The sequence below is a fragment of the Callospermophilus lateralis genome, chromosome 5 (genome assembly GCF_048772815.1).
Source record: "Callospermophilus lateralis isolate mCalLat2 chromosome 5, mCalLat2.hap1, whole genome shotgun sequence".
NCBI lineage: Eukaryota > Metazoa > Chordata > Mammalia > Rodentia > Sciuridae > Callospermophilus > Callospermophilus lateralis.
The window spans coordinates 110623373-110639144 of NC_135309.1; the positions used below are offsets into that span (position 1 = coordinate 110623373).

The 15772-nt window shown below is 38.7% G+C and overlaps 1 protein-coding gene across 2 annotated transcripts in view; it reads left to right on the forward strand.

Annotated features, from left to right (window-relative positions):
• The window catches only part of Sv2c (synaptic vesicle glycoprotein 2C), a 159457-nt gene that overhangs the window by 115694 nt on the left and 27991 nt on the right, over nt 1-15772 (forward strand). For both annotated transcript variants that reach the window (XM_076856088.1, XM_076856089.1), the window contains exons 4-5: nt 12772-12905; nt 13379-13468. In XM_076856088.1, coding sequence (XP_076712203.1) covers nt 12772-12905; nt 13379-13468 — 224 coding nt within the window. The remainder of the gene's footprint in view (nt 1-12771; nt 12906-13378; nt 13469-15772) is intronic.

The following is a 15772-nucleotide window of genomic DNA, read 5'->3' on the forward strand; positions in this document are numbered from 1 at the left end:
AACAGAAAGGTTCTTTTTTTTTAAATCTCTATGATTTTTAAAAGTTCAAGTTATCCCAGTTTGTGTCTTCAATGATATTTCAAATAGTCCCAGTTTTCTATATTTCTATTTCTTCTCCTTCTCATCCTTCTTCCCTTTCTCCTCCTCCTCTCCTCATTCTAGTAGAGATTGAACCCAGAGCACCTTACCACTGATCTACATCCCTCCCCCTTTTATATTTTCTTTGGAGACAGAGTCTTGCTAAATTGCTGAGGCTGGCCTTGAATTTATGATCCTTCTGCCTCAGCCTCCTGGGTTGCTAGGATTATAGGCATGTGACACCACACCCAGCTCAATATTGCTTCTTCCTCCCTCCCACTGGACTCAACATTTCCTTTATATGATAATGAACTCTACCAACCCTTAGGACATGAGGAAGTATGCTGGCAAAGAAGTGTAGATGTGGCTCAATTTCATAATAGGTATGCTGTTCCATTTCTAGTCATAAGATGGGCCATGTTGTGGGAACCAGTCTTCTCACAAACTAAAAGGAATTTAAAGTAACAAACGGGGGAAAAAATTAGTAAGGATATAGATTTGAACGACATGATTGACAAGCTTGATATGTCAAATTTGTACCCTGCACCCAATAACTGCAGAGTATACATTCTTTTTGATCACTCACATAATATTTACAAGTGGGCCACAAACTATTCTGTGAAGCAAGTTCCAACATATTCCAAAAACCAAGCAAGCATGTGCTCTTATCACAATGAAATTGTTAGATAACAGCTTTAAAAAAATCTGTATTTTTGAAAAGTCACTTTTAAAGACAATCTCTCTGGTTTTAAAGGTATCTGAGAGTACATTCTTCATTGATTAAAGAAGCATTATTTGAGTGACTACTTTTTGCCAAGTATTGTACCAAGGCATCTTGGTAAGGGCTGTGGAAACTCAAAGGACACCATAATAGCACCATCAGGGAAGGGAACCTTTTTAGTCTGGAAGAATGTACAGAGATCATTCTTCTTTACCTGACCAATAGAGAACTGAAGCTTAGGAGTTCTTCAAGTTGACCTTGGTAGAGGTGGGGATTGGCAAAGGTGCAGTTGACCTTGGTAGAGGTAGGGATTGGCAAAGGTGCAGGCATGTTACACATGAAGTAACCTTAACGATGAGCTCTGCTAGCCACTAGGACATCAGAAAGTATGTTGGCAAAGAAATACAGCAGCCAGTGCAGTGGTGCACGCCTGTAATCCCAGTGGCTCGGGAGGCTGGGCAGGAGGATCAAAAGTTCAAATCCAGCCTCAGTAAGGTGAGGCCCTGAGCAACTCAGTGAGACCCTGTCTCTAAAAAAATATAAAGAAGGGCTGGAGATGTGGCTCTGTGGCTAAATGTCCCTGGGTTCAATTCCCTGGTACAAAAAAAAAAAAAAAAGAAAGAAGAAAAGAAAAAAGAAATAAGGCAAAGGGTAGAAGAAGGGGCTTGTGAGAGAGAGAGGCAGGAGCCAGGTCTTGGAGAACCTTATGGTTCACATGAAAGAATCTGAACTCCATCCTCAATCTGGACTCCATCCAGGAGAAATCACTGAAAGGTTTTAAGCTAGTGAATGAGTGAACTTGGAGGTACTTGGAAAATAGAATACACCCACTAGAAGCTAGGAGTTCTATTAAACAGAAGAAGCATTAAAATTATTTAACAAAAGGGAATTGGCTAGTCATAAAAAGAAAAGCCAAAGTACTAGACCCCTGAGGCCTTTTTGGGCCGGGTGTTCTTTCTTTGGTTATTGATCATGGAATAATCCAGAGCTCAAGGCTCAGAGCAATAACCACAACAGGACTTTAACATTTCAGCAGTGGTCACAGCTATATAGAGCTATGCAAACTGTGTATCAGTCTACTAAGGTGGCTCAGGCAAGGTATGACAAGGGTCTCAACCACAGGGACAGAGGGAAAGGATCAGGTTTGAGAGAAATCAGAAAATATGATTGCATATCAATGACTAGGCACCAGGAAGAAGATTAGAGGCTACCCCTCACATTTCTGGCCTGCAAGGACTTAGAGAGAATCACTACATGAACTGGGATGGTTTGGGAAGCATTTATTGGTAACATGCCTTAGGAACTTGAGATGCTCTGAAAGGAGTCTTGTTGGTGAGGTAAATTGGATACAAGTAGCTTGACCTGGCTATGGAGGTGAAAGGACCAGTCCCTCCAGAGCCATATGTCCTATCTACTGCACTGGGAGGGAGATGTTCCCTTGCCTGAGGCACTACAATCAGAAATTAGAACCCCTGAATTACTGTGGTTACACACCTTTCCCACAGGTTAAAGTGGAATTTCTTTGACATAAATGACAAAACTCTAAGGGTCATTTTGAGTCTGAGTCATGAGCTAAGCAGCTGTTTCACTTGTCAGATGTTAAATGATTTGTTCTGGATCAGAGGCTGCAAGGCAAGAAATGGGGCTAGGAGAAAAAAAAAAAAGAGAGCAGGTCAGAGAGGGCAGTGGTTAACAGAGGTTTATGAGCGTGATCTTTGGGCACCAGAAACAAACAGCATTGGGACTGACTTCTTTTCCCAACATTAGAAATGTTAGAGCCCCCTCTTTGTCTTACTCCTCTCCCCAGCAGGAATAGCTGTAACTAAGAATGAATTTCTCTAGAATGTTTCTACTGGATCACAAAGTTCTCTGGGAATTGACAGGGAGCTTTTGTTGACATTGAGCAAAACCTTGTAGAAGCCATGTGCAAAAAGCAGAAAGAAACTGATCTGGAAGAGAATGGAATCCATGAAAGGGTGTGTGTGTGTGTGTGTGTGTGTGTGTGTGAGAGAGAGAGAGAGAGAGAGAGAGAGAGAGAGAGAGTGTGTGTGTGTGTGTGTGGTGTTAAGATTATTTTAAAGATAGCTACTTTGAAAGGCGATTGACTAAGTTGCTAATATATGCAATAAGCACCATTATCTTGCTGCAAATCCTCTACCAACTTTTAGACACTTATGTCAGAACTAACTGCAGTTTACAAGGTATTTTGGTTTTTATTTTGAAAATAATCCATTTTTTGCCATATATCCATATGTGTAAGAGACTTTTTTGGGGGTGGGGATACTGGGGATTGAACTCAGGGGCCCTTGACCAGTAAGCCACATTCCCAGTCCTATTTTGAGTTTTATTTAGAGACAGGGTCTCACAGAGTTGCTTAGCGCCTCACTTTTGCTGAGGCTGGTTTTGAACAATACTCCTGCCTCGGCCTCCCGAACTGCTGGATTACAGGCATGCGCCACTGCATCCAGCTGTAAAAAAGACTTTCTTATGCCCTCACCTGGTCAAAACAAAGGACTTTTTTTTTTCTGTATTGAGGATTAAACTCAGGCTCTTGTGCATGCTAGGCAAACACTCTGTCACTGAGAGACATCCACAGCCCTTTTTATTTTAGCTTGGTACAGGGTCTCACTAAATTGTCCAGGCTAATCTGAAACTTATCTGAGTTCTCCAGCCTCAGCCTCCTGAGTTGTTGGGATTACAGGCATACATCACTATGCCCTACTATAAAAGATCTTAGAACCAGAGAGAACTTCAGTCTTGGAATGAGCTGTAGTCAATTATTTCATCTTTGTCCCTAATGTAAGAATTCTCAGTATTTAATTTTTTTGCCTGTAAATCCCCTAAAACTATACAAGTTTACAAAGTGAACATAATTGATTTATTATTCATTCATGAATATAAGCCTTTTAAGTTTATATATAAATATAATCTGAATGTTTATATATGAAAATAAATGTGTATTTTTCATTTTAAATAAATATTTGAGTAACAAGAGGAAGAAAGTTAATGCATGGATTATATGCTATAATAAACATGAATATATACAATATGTATCTATTAACGAGTTGACTTTACACGCATTTGTGATATGAGCTTCAGCTATATATGATCAAGATTTGACTGTCTTCTAAATCCTCATAATATAAATTTACTTTGAAGGGTTGGGGATGTAACTCAGTAGTAGAGCGCTTGCCTAGTATGCACAAGGCCCTGATTCAATCTCCCAGGACCTCCAAAAAGAAAAAAGAAAAAAAAAATTGCATTAAAGTCTTTGATAAAGTTTTGATTGCCCTATCTTATTGCAACATTAATGCTATATATCTGCAAAAGAAAATACTAAGGGACCTTTGTTTAAAACACAAAAATACATGTACGCATTTTTATGCTAGTAGGGTTTTTCAAGTCCTCAGACTTTTTATTTCTCTCAGTGGAATTTGGGAAGTGCCATGCTTGAATTAATGTTCCACGCCGACACTGAGAACTCTTCATGGAAAGGTCACCTCATTTCTGTTTGCATACATAGGGCAGAATAAATAACCTTGAAAAATAAGCTTATGATTTTTATGAATTTCAAAGGTCACAGGAAATCTGCTTCTTAGAAAGCACTGTTAAAGGTCACAAGTCAAATTCAGGAAGTAGAGGTACGATGTGACTTCCCTCTGCCGTGGGCCACTTACTTTGTGCATTCCAAACAGGACCAAAGCTAAGAAACAAAAATAGAGAAACAAGGAAGCCAGGAGCTAGGGTTTTAGCTTCGTGGTAGAGTGCTTGCCTAGCATGCATGAGGCCCTGGGTTCAGTCCCCAGCACTGAATAAGAGAAGAGAAATAAAGAAACTAGTGGAAAATTTGGTTTATAGCTTAAGGATGCTCATAGAGACAGATGACTGTTGTAGTCAGTTGGAATTTCACCCCTGGACTGTCTCCCTGGGACATGTAATTGGCTCTCACTTCCTGCAGGCATTATTATGTGCTGCAGGCAGATTCCTGTCAACTGTTTTAATGGTGATTGCCCTGTGCATTTCTGTTGGAAATAATGTTCACACACTGCAGCTCAAGGAGCAACTGACCTCTGCCCCAGGAATCCAAGATTAGAAAATGGGATCATAGGTCAAGATTAAAGGTCTATGAATATTGTTCTCTTTCCTACCCAGAGAGATGAAGATTGTCTCTGGCACTTTCCCCTTGGCATCCATAAATGTACACTGCATTGTCAATGTTTAGGTTTTTCACAGTAAGAATCAACAATATCAATTCAGAAAAATGCAAATGCTGAATTGTGGCCGACCCATAATTCCAGTTTTCTTCTCTCATCAGCACCTGAATCTCAGAAAAATTTAAAGATTACAACTCTGAAAAATATTTTATTCCTTTTTTGAGTAAATCAGAGTATAAGGTAACACAAGAGCTAAAAAATTAAAGAAGTCATGTCAAAAGTGAAAGTCCCCATGAGCCCCTACCCCAGCACTGAGTAACCATTTAAGTAATTTAGTGCATTTCCTTCCTTCTTATTTTCTACAGCAGATTGTATGTTTTATGTGTATATAAAAATGAAATCACTACAATTTATACTGTTTGGAAAAAAGCTTTTTTTCTTCCACTGGAGTATATACCCTGGACATGTTCACTATTAAATCAATAATACTATACCATGGTTTATGTAACCACCTCCCTGTTGTCCCCACACATACCTTTTATTGATTTATTTACTTACCTATTTTTACAAATTGAGAAGAAGATGAAAATTTCAACAATGGGGACTGTCCAGTTGCAATTGGTTAAATCTTATAGTCACAGATGATACTAGATGCATGACAACTTGAGTTTCAGGCCAAGGATTAACGTTTCATGTTGATTATATAGTGTTTATATTTTAAGCCAGCGGCATGTTGAAGGTATAAATTTTTATTTCTGTAGGAATAAAATCTGAATTTCATCTGATCATTGTTCCCTTCTTAAGTTTTTCTCACTGAAGAAAATGGATTTTGAACTACTTTTAAAGAGAAATTCAGTGGGCCGCTTGCCCTGTGAGTAAAGACCACAGACCAAAATATATAGATGATTTACTTCCTAGTTATTAAAATTGATCTCTCATGCAATATTTAAGATTTTTCTTTTGGAACGCTGGATCTATGTCTTGCACCTAAAATCTGCTTTCTTGCCAAAGACAGTTTCACTGAAAATATCTCATAACTGACAATCAAATTTAGAATAGTAAAGGAGGTTCCAAGACTGGGCTTCCAGGAGAGAGCCTAGAAAAGAATGCAAAACTCAGCATGCTGTGTGTGTTGTAGACTTTTGCCTTGGCACCTTGGAAAACAGACAATGGGGAGGCAGCTGGTTTCTGCAATCACAGAGCACATTAGCTTGAGGCTGGCAAATGGCCTTGATTATTATGCAAGACACATAATACTCTTATTAGTGCCACACTGATTAGAGCTGCGCAGTCACAGTTTTCTGTAATACTCTAATTGAGGTCCTTCCTCACATGGAATTTACATTATCTGTAGATAAATCCCACAGTATGACATTTTAATGAGTATTTTAACAAAGTCCAAAGGACAATTAGAACTATCAACTTTGCCGGGATCGTTTTTTTTTTTTTTAAGACAAAGAAGGCATGGTGCCAATGAAAAGGATTCATTTAAGAGAATCCATTTTACTAAGTGCAGATGAGTATTCGATAGCAACAACCCACTTTCCCAGTTAAATGCAGCCTGGTTTCACATTCCTGTCCTTCACCCTACTTCTGACATTTGTGGTTAGAGACTTTGTGTACGTTTTCTATTTTGGGTACTGGGGATTGAACCCAGGAGTGCTTAACCACCGAGCCACATCCCCAGACCTTTTTATATTTTATTTAGAAATAGGGTCTTGCTAAGTTGCTTAGAGCCTTGCTAAATTGCTGAGGCTGGGTTTGACCTCATGATCCTCCTGCCTCAGCCTCCCAAGCCCCTGAGATTACAGGAATGCAGTGCTACACCCAGCTTTTGTGTATTTCTCAAATTTAGATTTAATTCATGTTGAAATGGAGCTGGGGGATGCTTTGGATTCATAGATGAGAAATGATGGTGGTCAGTGTTTTACTTCTTCATTCTTTTATTTGTTTTTAATGCACAGAATGGTATTTTTGTTTTACAAAGCATCTGTGGGGTCATTTCTCAAGACCCTCACTGTGATTATCTCCTGTTTAGCCTTTGACCCCTGGTGATGGATGTTATAAGAGAGGAGGGGCATCCAGTTCCCTGGTCAGGACTCATGCCACTGCTCCCTAGGCTTTGTTCTCCCTCTCCAAGTCAGGCAGTTGTAACATTGTAGGAAAGGGACAGTCAATCTTAGCCAATCCCAAGAACTTATAAGGCACAGATTTTGATTCTCTATCTATCTCTGACAGTAGAAATTTTAGAATTTGCTTTCTTTGTTCATAAGCCCAAATCAGAAATGTGACCAGAAATCTTGAGAGTAGACCCCTTAAAATGTATAGATACCACTGCCTCTTCTGTATTCCTGCTGCACTTTCTTTATAACCTGGTCCAGCATGGGTTGTATTGTTTATGATGTCTGTTAGCACATCAGCCTCATCCACTGGACTCTAACCTCCTTGAGGTCTGGGAATCAGTTTTATTAGCCTCCATATCACAGCATTATGGCTGACACATATAGTTACTCAATAAAAGTATGAAGGAATGGACACATAGTAAATAAAAATATCTTCTTATAAAGCTAAACAGAAACTTATATGACTTAGTTATTTCACTTCTACATATTTACACAGAGTACAGGAAAATTTTGATGCATGCAAAAACCTGTATGATATATTTACATTATCTTTATTTATAATCATTGCAAACTGGAAACAGTTCAACAATCCTTCCACTAGTGAATGGATAAACTAACTGTAGTATATTCACAAAATTGAGCATAACACAGCAAAGAAAAATAAGCCACTGGTATGTGCAATAATTTACATGAATCTCAGATATGTAATGCTAAGTGTAAGAAGCATATTCAAAAAGTGAAATTCAGAATGATTCCATTTATATAACATTCTGGAAAGGACAAACCTACAGGAACAGAGAACAGAGGAGCTGTTGACCCCAAAGGTGAAACACAAAGGAAAGTTTCAAGGTGATAGAATTATTCTGTTTCCCAATTATGGTCGTAGTTACATGGTTGCACATCTGTCAAATGCAGAGAGCTAGATATCTGCAAATAATAAATAAATCTTATGGTATCTATATGAGTTACCAATTCAATTTGAAAAAGCAATCAAAATATTTTTCTATTTAGTGTGGATCCAGAAAAAAAAATTAAAAGGAAACCACATATACACTCTGTGTGTGTGTGTGTGTGTGTGTGTGTGTGCATGTGTGCGTATTTTCATTAAATAAACATTTAAAGAACACCTCCTATGGACCTGGACTTGCTAATGGCACTAGGGAGATATTGGTAAGTCAGAAAAGCAGGGATTCTGCTTTCCTGGAGGAGAAAAAGGACAAGTAATAAACATATAAACTAATAAACAAATAAGACAGCTTTAGATAATGCTTAGTGCTATCAAGACAATAGCAGGTCTCCAGTGACAGAAAGTGGGATTTAATGTGTAGATCCCTCTGACCTTAAACTGAGCCTTAGAAGGTGGAAGGAGACAGCCATCAATGCAAATATTTAGACAGAGCAGTCCAGATAGAGCAGATATCAAATGCTAAGGACTTGTAGGGGACTATAATCTAAATTAAGGTGAGATGTGCTGAGGACAAAAAAAAAAAAAAAAACCTTACTTCAAAACTCAGAAAGACTGGCTAAAATACATAAACATACTTTTAAATGCATGGCTAGGTTTCTGGGGAAAACGCTTAGCCCCAAAGATTTAAATTGGGATCTATTTTCAAAGAACTGCAGGCTGATCAATGGAACTGGACCAAGTGAGGAAAAGGATCAGCTGAAGAAGATGCGCTCAGACATGTAACTAGGGATCAGTCCATGCAGGTCTTGGAGCTGTGGTAAGACACGTGGGTTGCAATCCATATGTGTGGGGAGTCTTTAAACAGCAGAGCAAAGTGTACTTGTTGACGTTTAAAAATACAACTCTGACTACTATAGGGAAAGTGGACTATGGCAGACCAAGAGAGGCAGGGAAACCAGTTAAGAGGCTGTCACTGAAGGTCAGGAAGCGGTCCATGTGAACTGGAACCTGTGTAGTACCACAGAGATAAGAAGAAATGGATGGTTTTGAGATAAATTTTAGAGACAGAACTTGCCAATGGGTTGAACATAGCAGGTAGTAAGGGAAAATGGGGAATCAAGGATGAAATATTGAATGTTTTTAGCATGAATAATTTCTGACTGGCAGAGCTGGATTAGGAAAGTTGAGAGAGAAATGAGAGTTTTTCCTTGGTAGTTTGGTAGAAAATCTAAAGTTCCATTTTGCATATGGTATATCTGAAATGCCTGGTAAGTATCTATCTCTGTAAAGAGGTAAATAGGCAGGTAGAGAGGTGGTTCTGGCATTCCAGGAAGAGAACAGGATACATTTTACAGGCAAAGACATGGAGAGGGTGCATGAAGCCTGGAGATAAATGAACCCACCTGTAGACAGAGGAGAGAGTCAATGACAATATTGGGGGTTTGCAGACTTGGGGCGACCAGCTAAGGAGGGCCAGTCAGGTGGGAAACTGACTAGTACTGATGAGGAAGTTAAGGAAAACAAACTTTTCAAAAACAAGGGAATAGATAGCTGTATGAAATGATTTGGAAGTTTTGAGTAACATAAAGACAGAGAAGTGACTGCTAAATTTGGCAAAATTGGTGACCTTGACCAGCCCCATTTGTGTGGAATTCAGGACAGAAGTCTGTTTGGAGTGAGAAAGTGGAGACAGTTGCTACCGATCATTCTTTTGAGAAGTGTTTGCTGTGACGAGGAAAGAGAAAGCAATGCAGCCGCAGAAGCCTGTGGGGGCCAAGGAAGGGGTGTTAGTAGATGCTGGGCGTGGATGTGTGGAAGGAACAGCTTCTGAAGTAAAGTAAGAAAACGTGCTGGTAAGGGCTGGAGAGGAGAGGTAGGTAACTACAGGAGTTCTGTCCCTGTGAGGAAGAGAAAGATGGGCTTCAGAGTCCACATGAACCAGCGGACTTTAGATTGGCACATGGACAGGTCATCTGCTATAGAGATGGGACAGGAGAAGGCGAATCAGGCTAGTGAGGAGTGAGAAGATGAGATGTATGTAGTTCTTTCTGTGTTTCTTTTCTCAAAGGATCAGGAAGTGAGGTCAAGTATAAGGAATGAGATTGACTACTAGATTTTTGGAAAGGGATGGACAAAAGGATTAAAAATAGTTTTGGAGCGTGGGAGAAAAGCATATTGCAAATAAATGAAAAGAGAAATGGGTGGACAACACATTCTTTACACAGAAAGAGGTCACCAAAATGCATGTGATTGTGCATGTATGGGTATATACACACATGGATACATGTACACCATGCAAGGAATAAGAAGACAGACTTCATGGCTAATGACATAGAGGCAGACCTGAGCAGCAATGAACAGGCTAATCTTCAGCTGTTCTAAACTGAGCAGAGCTGGCCTCTGGATCAGTTAGTTCTCTTCTGGTTTTATTTATTTATTTTTCAACTATTTATTATTTAGTTGTAGTTGAACACAATATCTTTATTTTATTTATTTATTTGTATGTGATGCTGAGGATGGAACCCAGGGCCTTGCACAAGCTAGGCGAGCACTCGACCGCTAAGCCACAACCCCAGCCCCTTATTTTTTTTTTATTTTTAAATTTATTTATTTATTTTAGTTGTCAATGGACCTTTATTTTATTTATTTATATGCAGTGTTGAGAATTGAACCCAGTTCCTTACACATGCTAGGCAAGCACTTTACCACTGAGCTACAACCCCATCCCTCTCTTTTGATTTTACATTGTTATCCAATATCCTTGGTAGACTGAAACCTTCCCAACTGGAATCACTTTGTAGTAAGTCTCTTCATCCACTGATTTCATGTTCCAAGGCAACCTTCCTAAAACCAGCTGTTGAGAAGGAGCCTGATGGCTTGGGGCGGGGGGGGGGGTGGGGGGGGGGTGGGGGTGGGGTGGGTGGCATCTGGAGAAGTCTAGGCAAAAGCAGGGAGCCTGGAGTTTCATAGAGAATAGCTACAATTCTCCAACTTAATTTCACCCATCAAGGCAGTGAGGGAGCTATGTCTGGTTTAGGTGTGAAGTGTCCCCAAAAAGTATTGTGTAAGACAGCACAGAAAATTTAGAGCGTGAAATGATCGGGTCATGAGACCCTTAATCCAATCAGCATGTTAATCCACTTGAATGGATTAACTGAGTTGCAGGTAAGGTGGGCTGGAGGAGGTAGGTCTCTGAGAGCATACTGCAGGACAATCTTTCTCTCCAGATGCTTGACTTAATAATTCTTGCTGTGTCCCTTTTCATGTAGGGTAACATGTTCACAGACTCTGGAGATTAGGATGAGAATGTCTTTGCGGGGAGGAAGCATTATTCCATCTACAAGAAGCATCCAACTCTCCTCACTGTAGTAAATTGCTCCTTTACAAACTTCGCTTTCTGAACTAATATATTTGATCGATGGTACCAGAGCCTTCCCCCATTTGTCTTTGTTCCTCTTCCTTGTACTCTAGCCTGAAATTTAACAGATCACTAAAAGCTTTCATTTTTCTTCCAATGTTTAAAATAATAGAACCTAAAATGTCTTTTTTTTTTTTTAAAAAGGTATTTATATGAAGCTCTGAAATCAAATGTGAAATAAGCAGTTATATTTCCCCTGTTCCATCATAGAATTTCTTCTGCATTGGATAGGTAAAACTTTTTACTTTATGCCACATAAAGCATTGAGAGCAATCGTATTTCCATAACATTTATTTAAAAATTAATTTATCAACCCCCATAATATCCATATATTAAATTCCCAGGAAAATTTATTAATCTAAGATTAATATAGTATGTCACTGATGCTTACATCACTTGTCAACAAATTCAGTGAGTGAGTGGGTACACACATGAGGCCATGTGTTGATATATAATTCTGTTTCAAATCCTGACAGGGAAGATTCTGATATGTGACTTCAGCTCTGTGACCTTTAGGAAGTTATGTCACCTTCAGAATCTCACTTGGCTCTTGTGTGAACAGTGAATAATTATACAACTCTCCTGGGACTGGGATGTAGACTACCTGACTTATGTTCACAGAAAGTCTTAGAAACACCAAGCCTTGCTATAAATTAGAATTTCACTCCACATAATTCATCTCTTCCTCTATAAATCTCCTCTGTGTTTTCAATTAGATTCGATACGCCTCATTACTTTGCATTTAGAATTATGTTTGCATTTTCCTTTCAACCATTTTAATATTCATTCAAAGATTGGCTTTTTGTTCTTAAAGGCATTTCTGTTTGCATCGCACTGTGGTTGTTTTTTACTATATTAAGATAAAAATTCTATTTTTGTTACATTTAGAAATCTTCAATTTCTGTTTGGAGCTGGGTACCACGCTCAGCAGACCCAATGTTCCCTTGGCTGCTTCCTTTACTCCAACCTAACTGGGAGCCATGGATACTGTCTACAGAGAGCCATTTTATGGCAGACAGCGGGGTGGAAAATAGTGGAGAGTGATCTGAAAGAACAAACACAAGATACCCAGCACAGTGACCTATTGGATGAAGCATTTTTCCCTAATTAATGTTGGCCTTTGGGATTTGATTATATATAAGCCCACATGCACCCCCTACTTAGACCTGAAGCCCTTTGGGGTCAAGCATCTTTATTTCAACACTGGCCAATTGGTACACTTAAAACTGAGTTGGTCATCATGGCGGATCAGCTTGTTCCTCTGAGGACAGTAAAACTCGACTGAAAAATCCAAGGTGGAGATGCCAGGGGGACTTTCCTGACAGGCTCCTAGGGGAAGCCTTGCTCATTCTTCCCATCTGCTCTTCCAGGGTGGAGCTTCAGCATGGGCTCAGCCTACCAGTTTCACAGCTGGCGTGTATTCGTCATCGTCTGCGCGCTGCCCTGCGTCTGTTCTGTGGTAGCCCTCACCTTCATGCCCGAAAGCCCCCGGTTCTTGTTGGAGGTAATGTTTATTACATATACTCAAGTAGCCCACATACACTAGGAGGAGTTCCTTGACCCTAGGAAGTATGTTGGCCTCTTTGGCAGATACAATTTTCCTTCCTACATGGAACCACGGAGGGTTAGATTTCATGAAGACAGGCTTTAAACAACCAATATGTGGAAAAGCTGCCTCATGGCCAGAAATATTTATGTTCCTCCTTAAACACCTTTCACTCAATGAAGAGAACATGCCTTATTATTTTGTAAATGAAATTTTTGCCATCCACATGTACTATTCCTAGTTTCAGGCACGTAGTTTGAACTGCTAGTGTATTCAATGACATCCAGATAATCTCTTTCTGCTGGTGGGACTTATCTGCATGCCTTTGCACAATTACACTCTAGGTGGTCTGAGAATACAAGATGGCTATTGGAAAATCGGGGGGTATATGTGTTTTGCTCCTAGATGCTCACTGCCTGTACATTTCTTAGGTTGGAAAACACGATGAAGCTTGGATGATTCTGAAGTTAATTCATGACACCAACATGAGAGCACGGGGTCAACCCGAGAAGGTCTTCACGGTGAGTCTGCTCAGAGAATCTTCCACACCAGAGTTCGGGACAAATTTTCTGTCAAGGACCAGATTGTAAATATTTGGTGTGTGTGTGTGTGTGTGTGTGTGTGTGTGTGCGCGCGCGCGCCCCATCTTTTTATTTATCAGAGTGAAACAATAACAACTGTTCTTTTTCATAGACTTAACAGAGACTTAAAAATTTTTCATAGACTTAAAAAAAATTCAAGTCAATAAATAACATCACATATAAAGAACTTTACATGCATTATAAACAAACTCTGCCAAGTACTTGCTTAGCATTTTTTTTTATTTTTGAATGGTTTAAATTTTAATTATTTGTGAAGCTAATAGCTATAACAATTCAGATTGTAAACATTTAAATTTTTTAATTTTTTTTTTTAGTTGTTGATGGGCCTTTATTTAATTAATTTATTTATATGTGGTGTTGAGAATCGAACCCAGTGCCTCACACATGCTAGGCAAGTGCTCTACCACTGAGCCATAACCCCAGCCCCAGATGGTAAACATTTTAAACTTTGCAAACCATTTAGTGTCTATCACAACTATGCAACTCCACCACAGTAATATAACAGCAGTTACAGATGATGTGTAAATAAATGAGTGTGGTTGTGTTCTAATAAAACTTTATTTACTCAGATAGGCAGAGGGCTGGTTTGGTCTGTAGGTTGCCAACCCTATCTATGACTAACTATAACTCCACGGCTCTGTGTTTGTTTAAATAATACCACCACCCTGAGAGATGGGTTAAGGTAGAAAGATCACATTTTGATCTCAGACTTATTCTGACTCCCAGGCTCAGTACCAGAGGACAGGAGGCCCTGGTTGTAGGGATCACCAACAGATACCGCTTGATTTGCTGTCAGAGGAGATCAATGCCTGTTGGGCCATTTCTCCGGCTCTGCCAGGCCACTGCTCTTGCCCCTGAAATGTATTTCCACCTGCTGCTCAGCCAAGAAGCACAGAACATCCTAATGCAGAATGATTTTAAGTTACGAGACACTCCATTACCACAAAAAGAAAAAAAAAGATCAGATTATATGAAACACAGTGGCATTAAATACCCTCACTAGTAATAATTCTGGTCACTAACCTTCCAGGACGTTGCCCAATGACATACAACCCCTCCAAAGATAACCATTCATAGCAACTCCGTAGTGTTTTCTCCAAGATGTCAGGAATTATCCTTCATAATGCTGAGGTCCTAAGAAACATTAAGATACTTAGTAAAATTTTAAAGTTATTTACTAAGAGTTTTTTTTAATCTAGTAAAAAATGAGAAAACAATTATACTAGAGGATCAAAGCAGTGTTAAGTAAACATGAAACTAATCTCTGGGTTTCCTGACAACCGAGGTAAAAGACAGATTTAATAGATTGCATAAGAGTATTTTTCTGTTTTTTTTTCATTAGAATATTATAATTGTACATAATAATGGAAGTTGTTATTAAATATTTATATATGCAAGGAACATAATTCATTCAATTTCCTTCCTTGATACCTCCATTTTCTTTCCCCTCTCCTCTGGTAGATTACATAGTTTTTGATATAAAATAAATAGCAATGCATTTGTTTTTCAAAAAAAAGTCAACTTTAGTTCTAATTTGTGAAAAGTTTATATAATCTTATTATAAGGAATACTGAGCAATGTAAGAGATGTTATCTACAACAAAAACTTTACATAAAGGCAAATATTTTACATGTGGCAATTTCTTAGGTCAATAACTAATCAGAATTTGATAAAGAAAGGTAGTCTTGTGGGAAGCCAGAGAAAGATAATCCAAATATGTAGCTACACCTTATTGTGGCTTGATAAGAACATAAAAGATGAAAGAATCAAGAAATTTATTTCTAAAATAGGTCTCATTTTATGATACATGTACACACATGAGCACAAACATATATAATGTGTATCCCAATTTCACATTCTACTGACTTCACATTGTTCTCAGGATAAAGACAAAAATCCTCAATGTTAACAACAAGGACAAGGCCCTCCTACTTTTCAGGTCCTCTCTATATATACACTCATCTTTCAGTTCCTAAGGTTTGCCATTCAACCTAATATGCCACAAGCTGTGCTCTCTGCCAGGAATGTTCTTCCATCTTCTAATTTTTATTCCCTATAGAGAATAAACTATATGGAAAGCCAGTCAAATTAATAAAAATTAATGCATGAAAATTTTTGGAAGGAATGATCGTTTTAAATCTTTTGATATATACAGTCATAAAAGTAGACTAAAAATGTTTTGTTGTAAAAAAGTTTAAAAGGATGTTCACTAAAAAGTAAAAG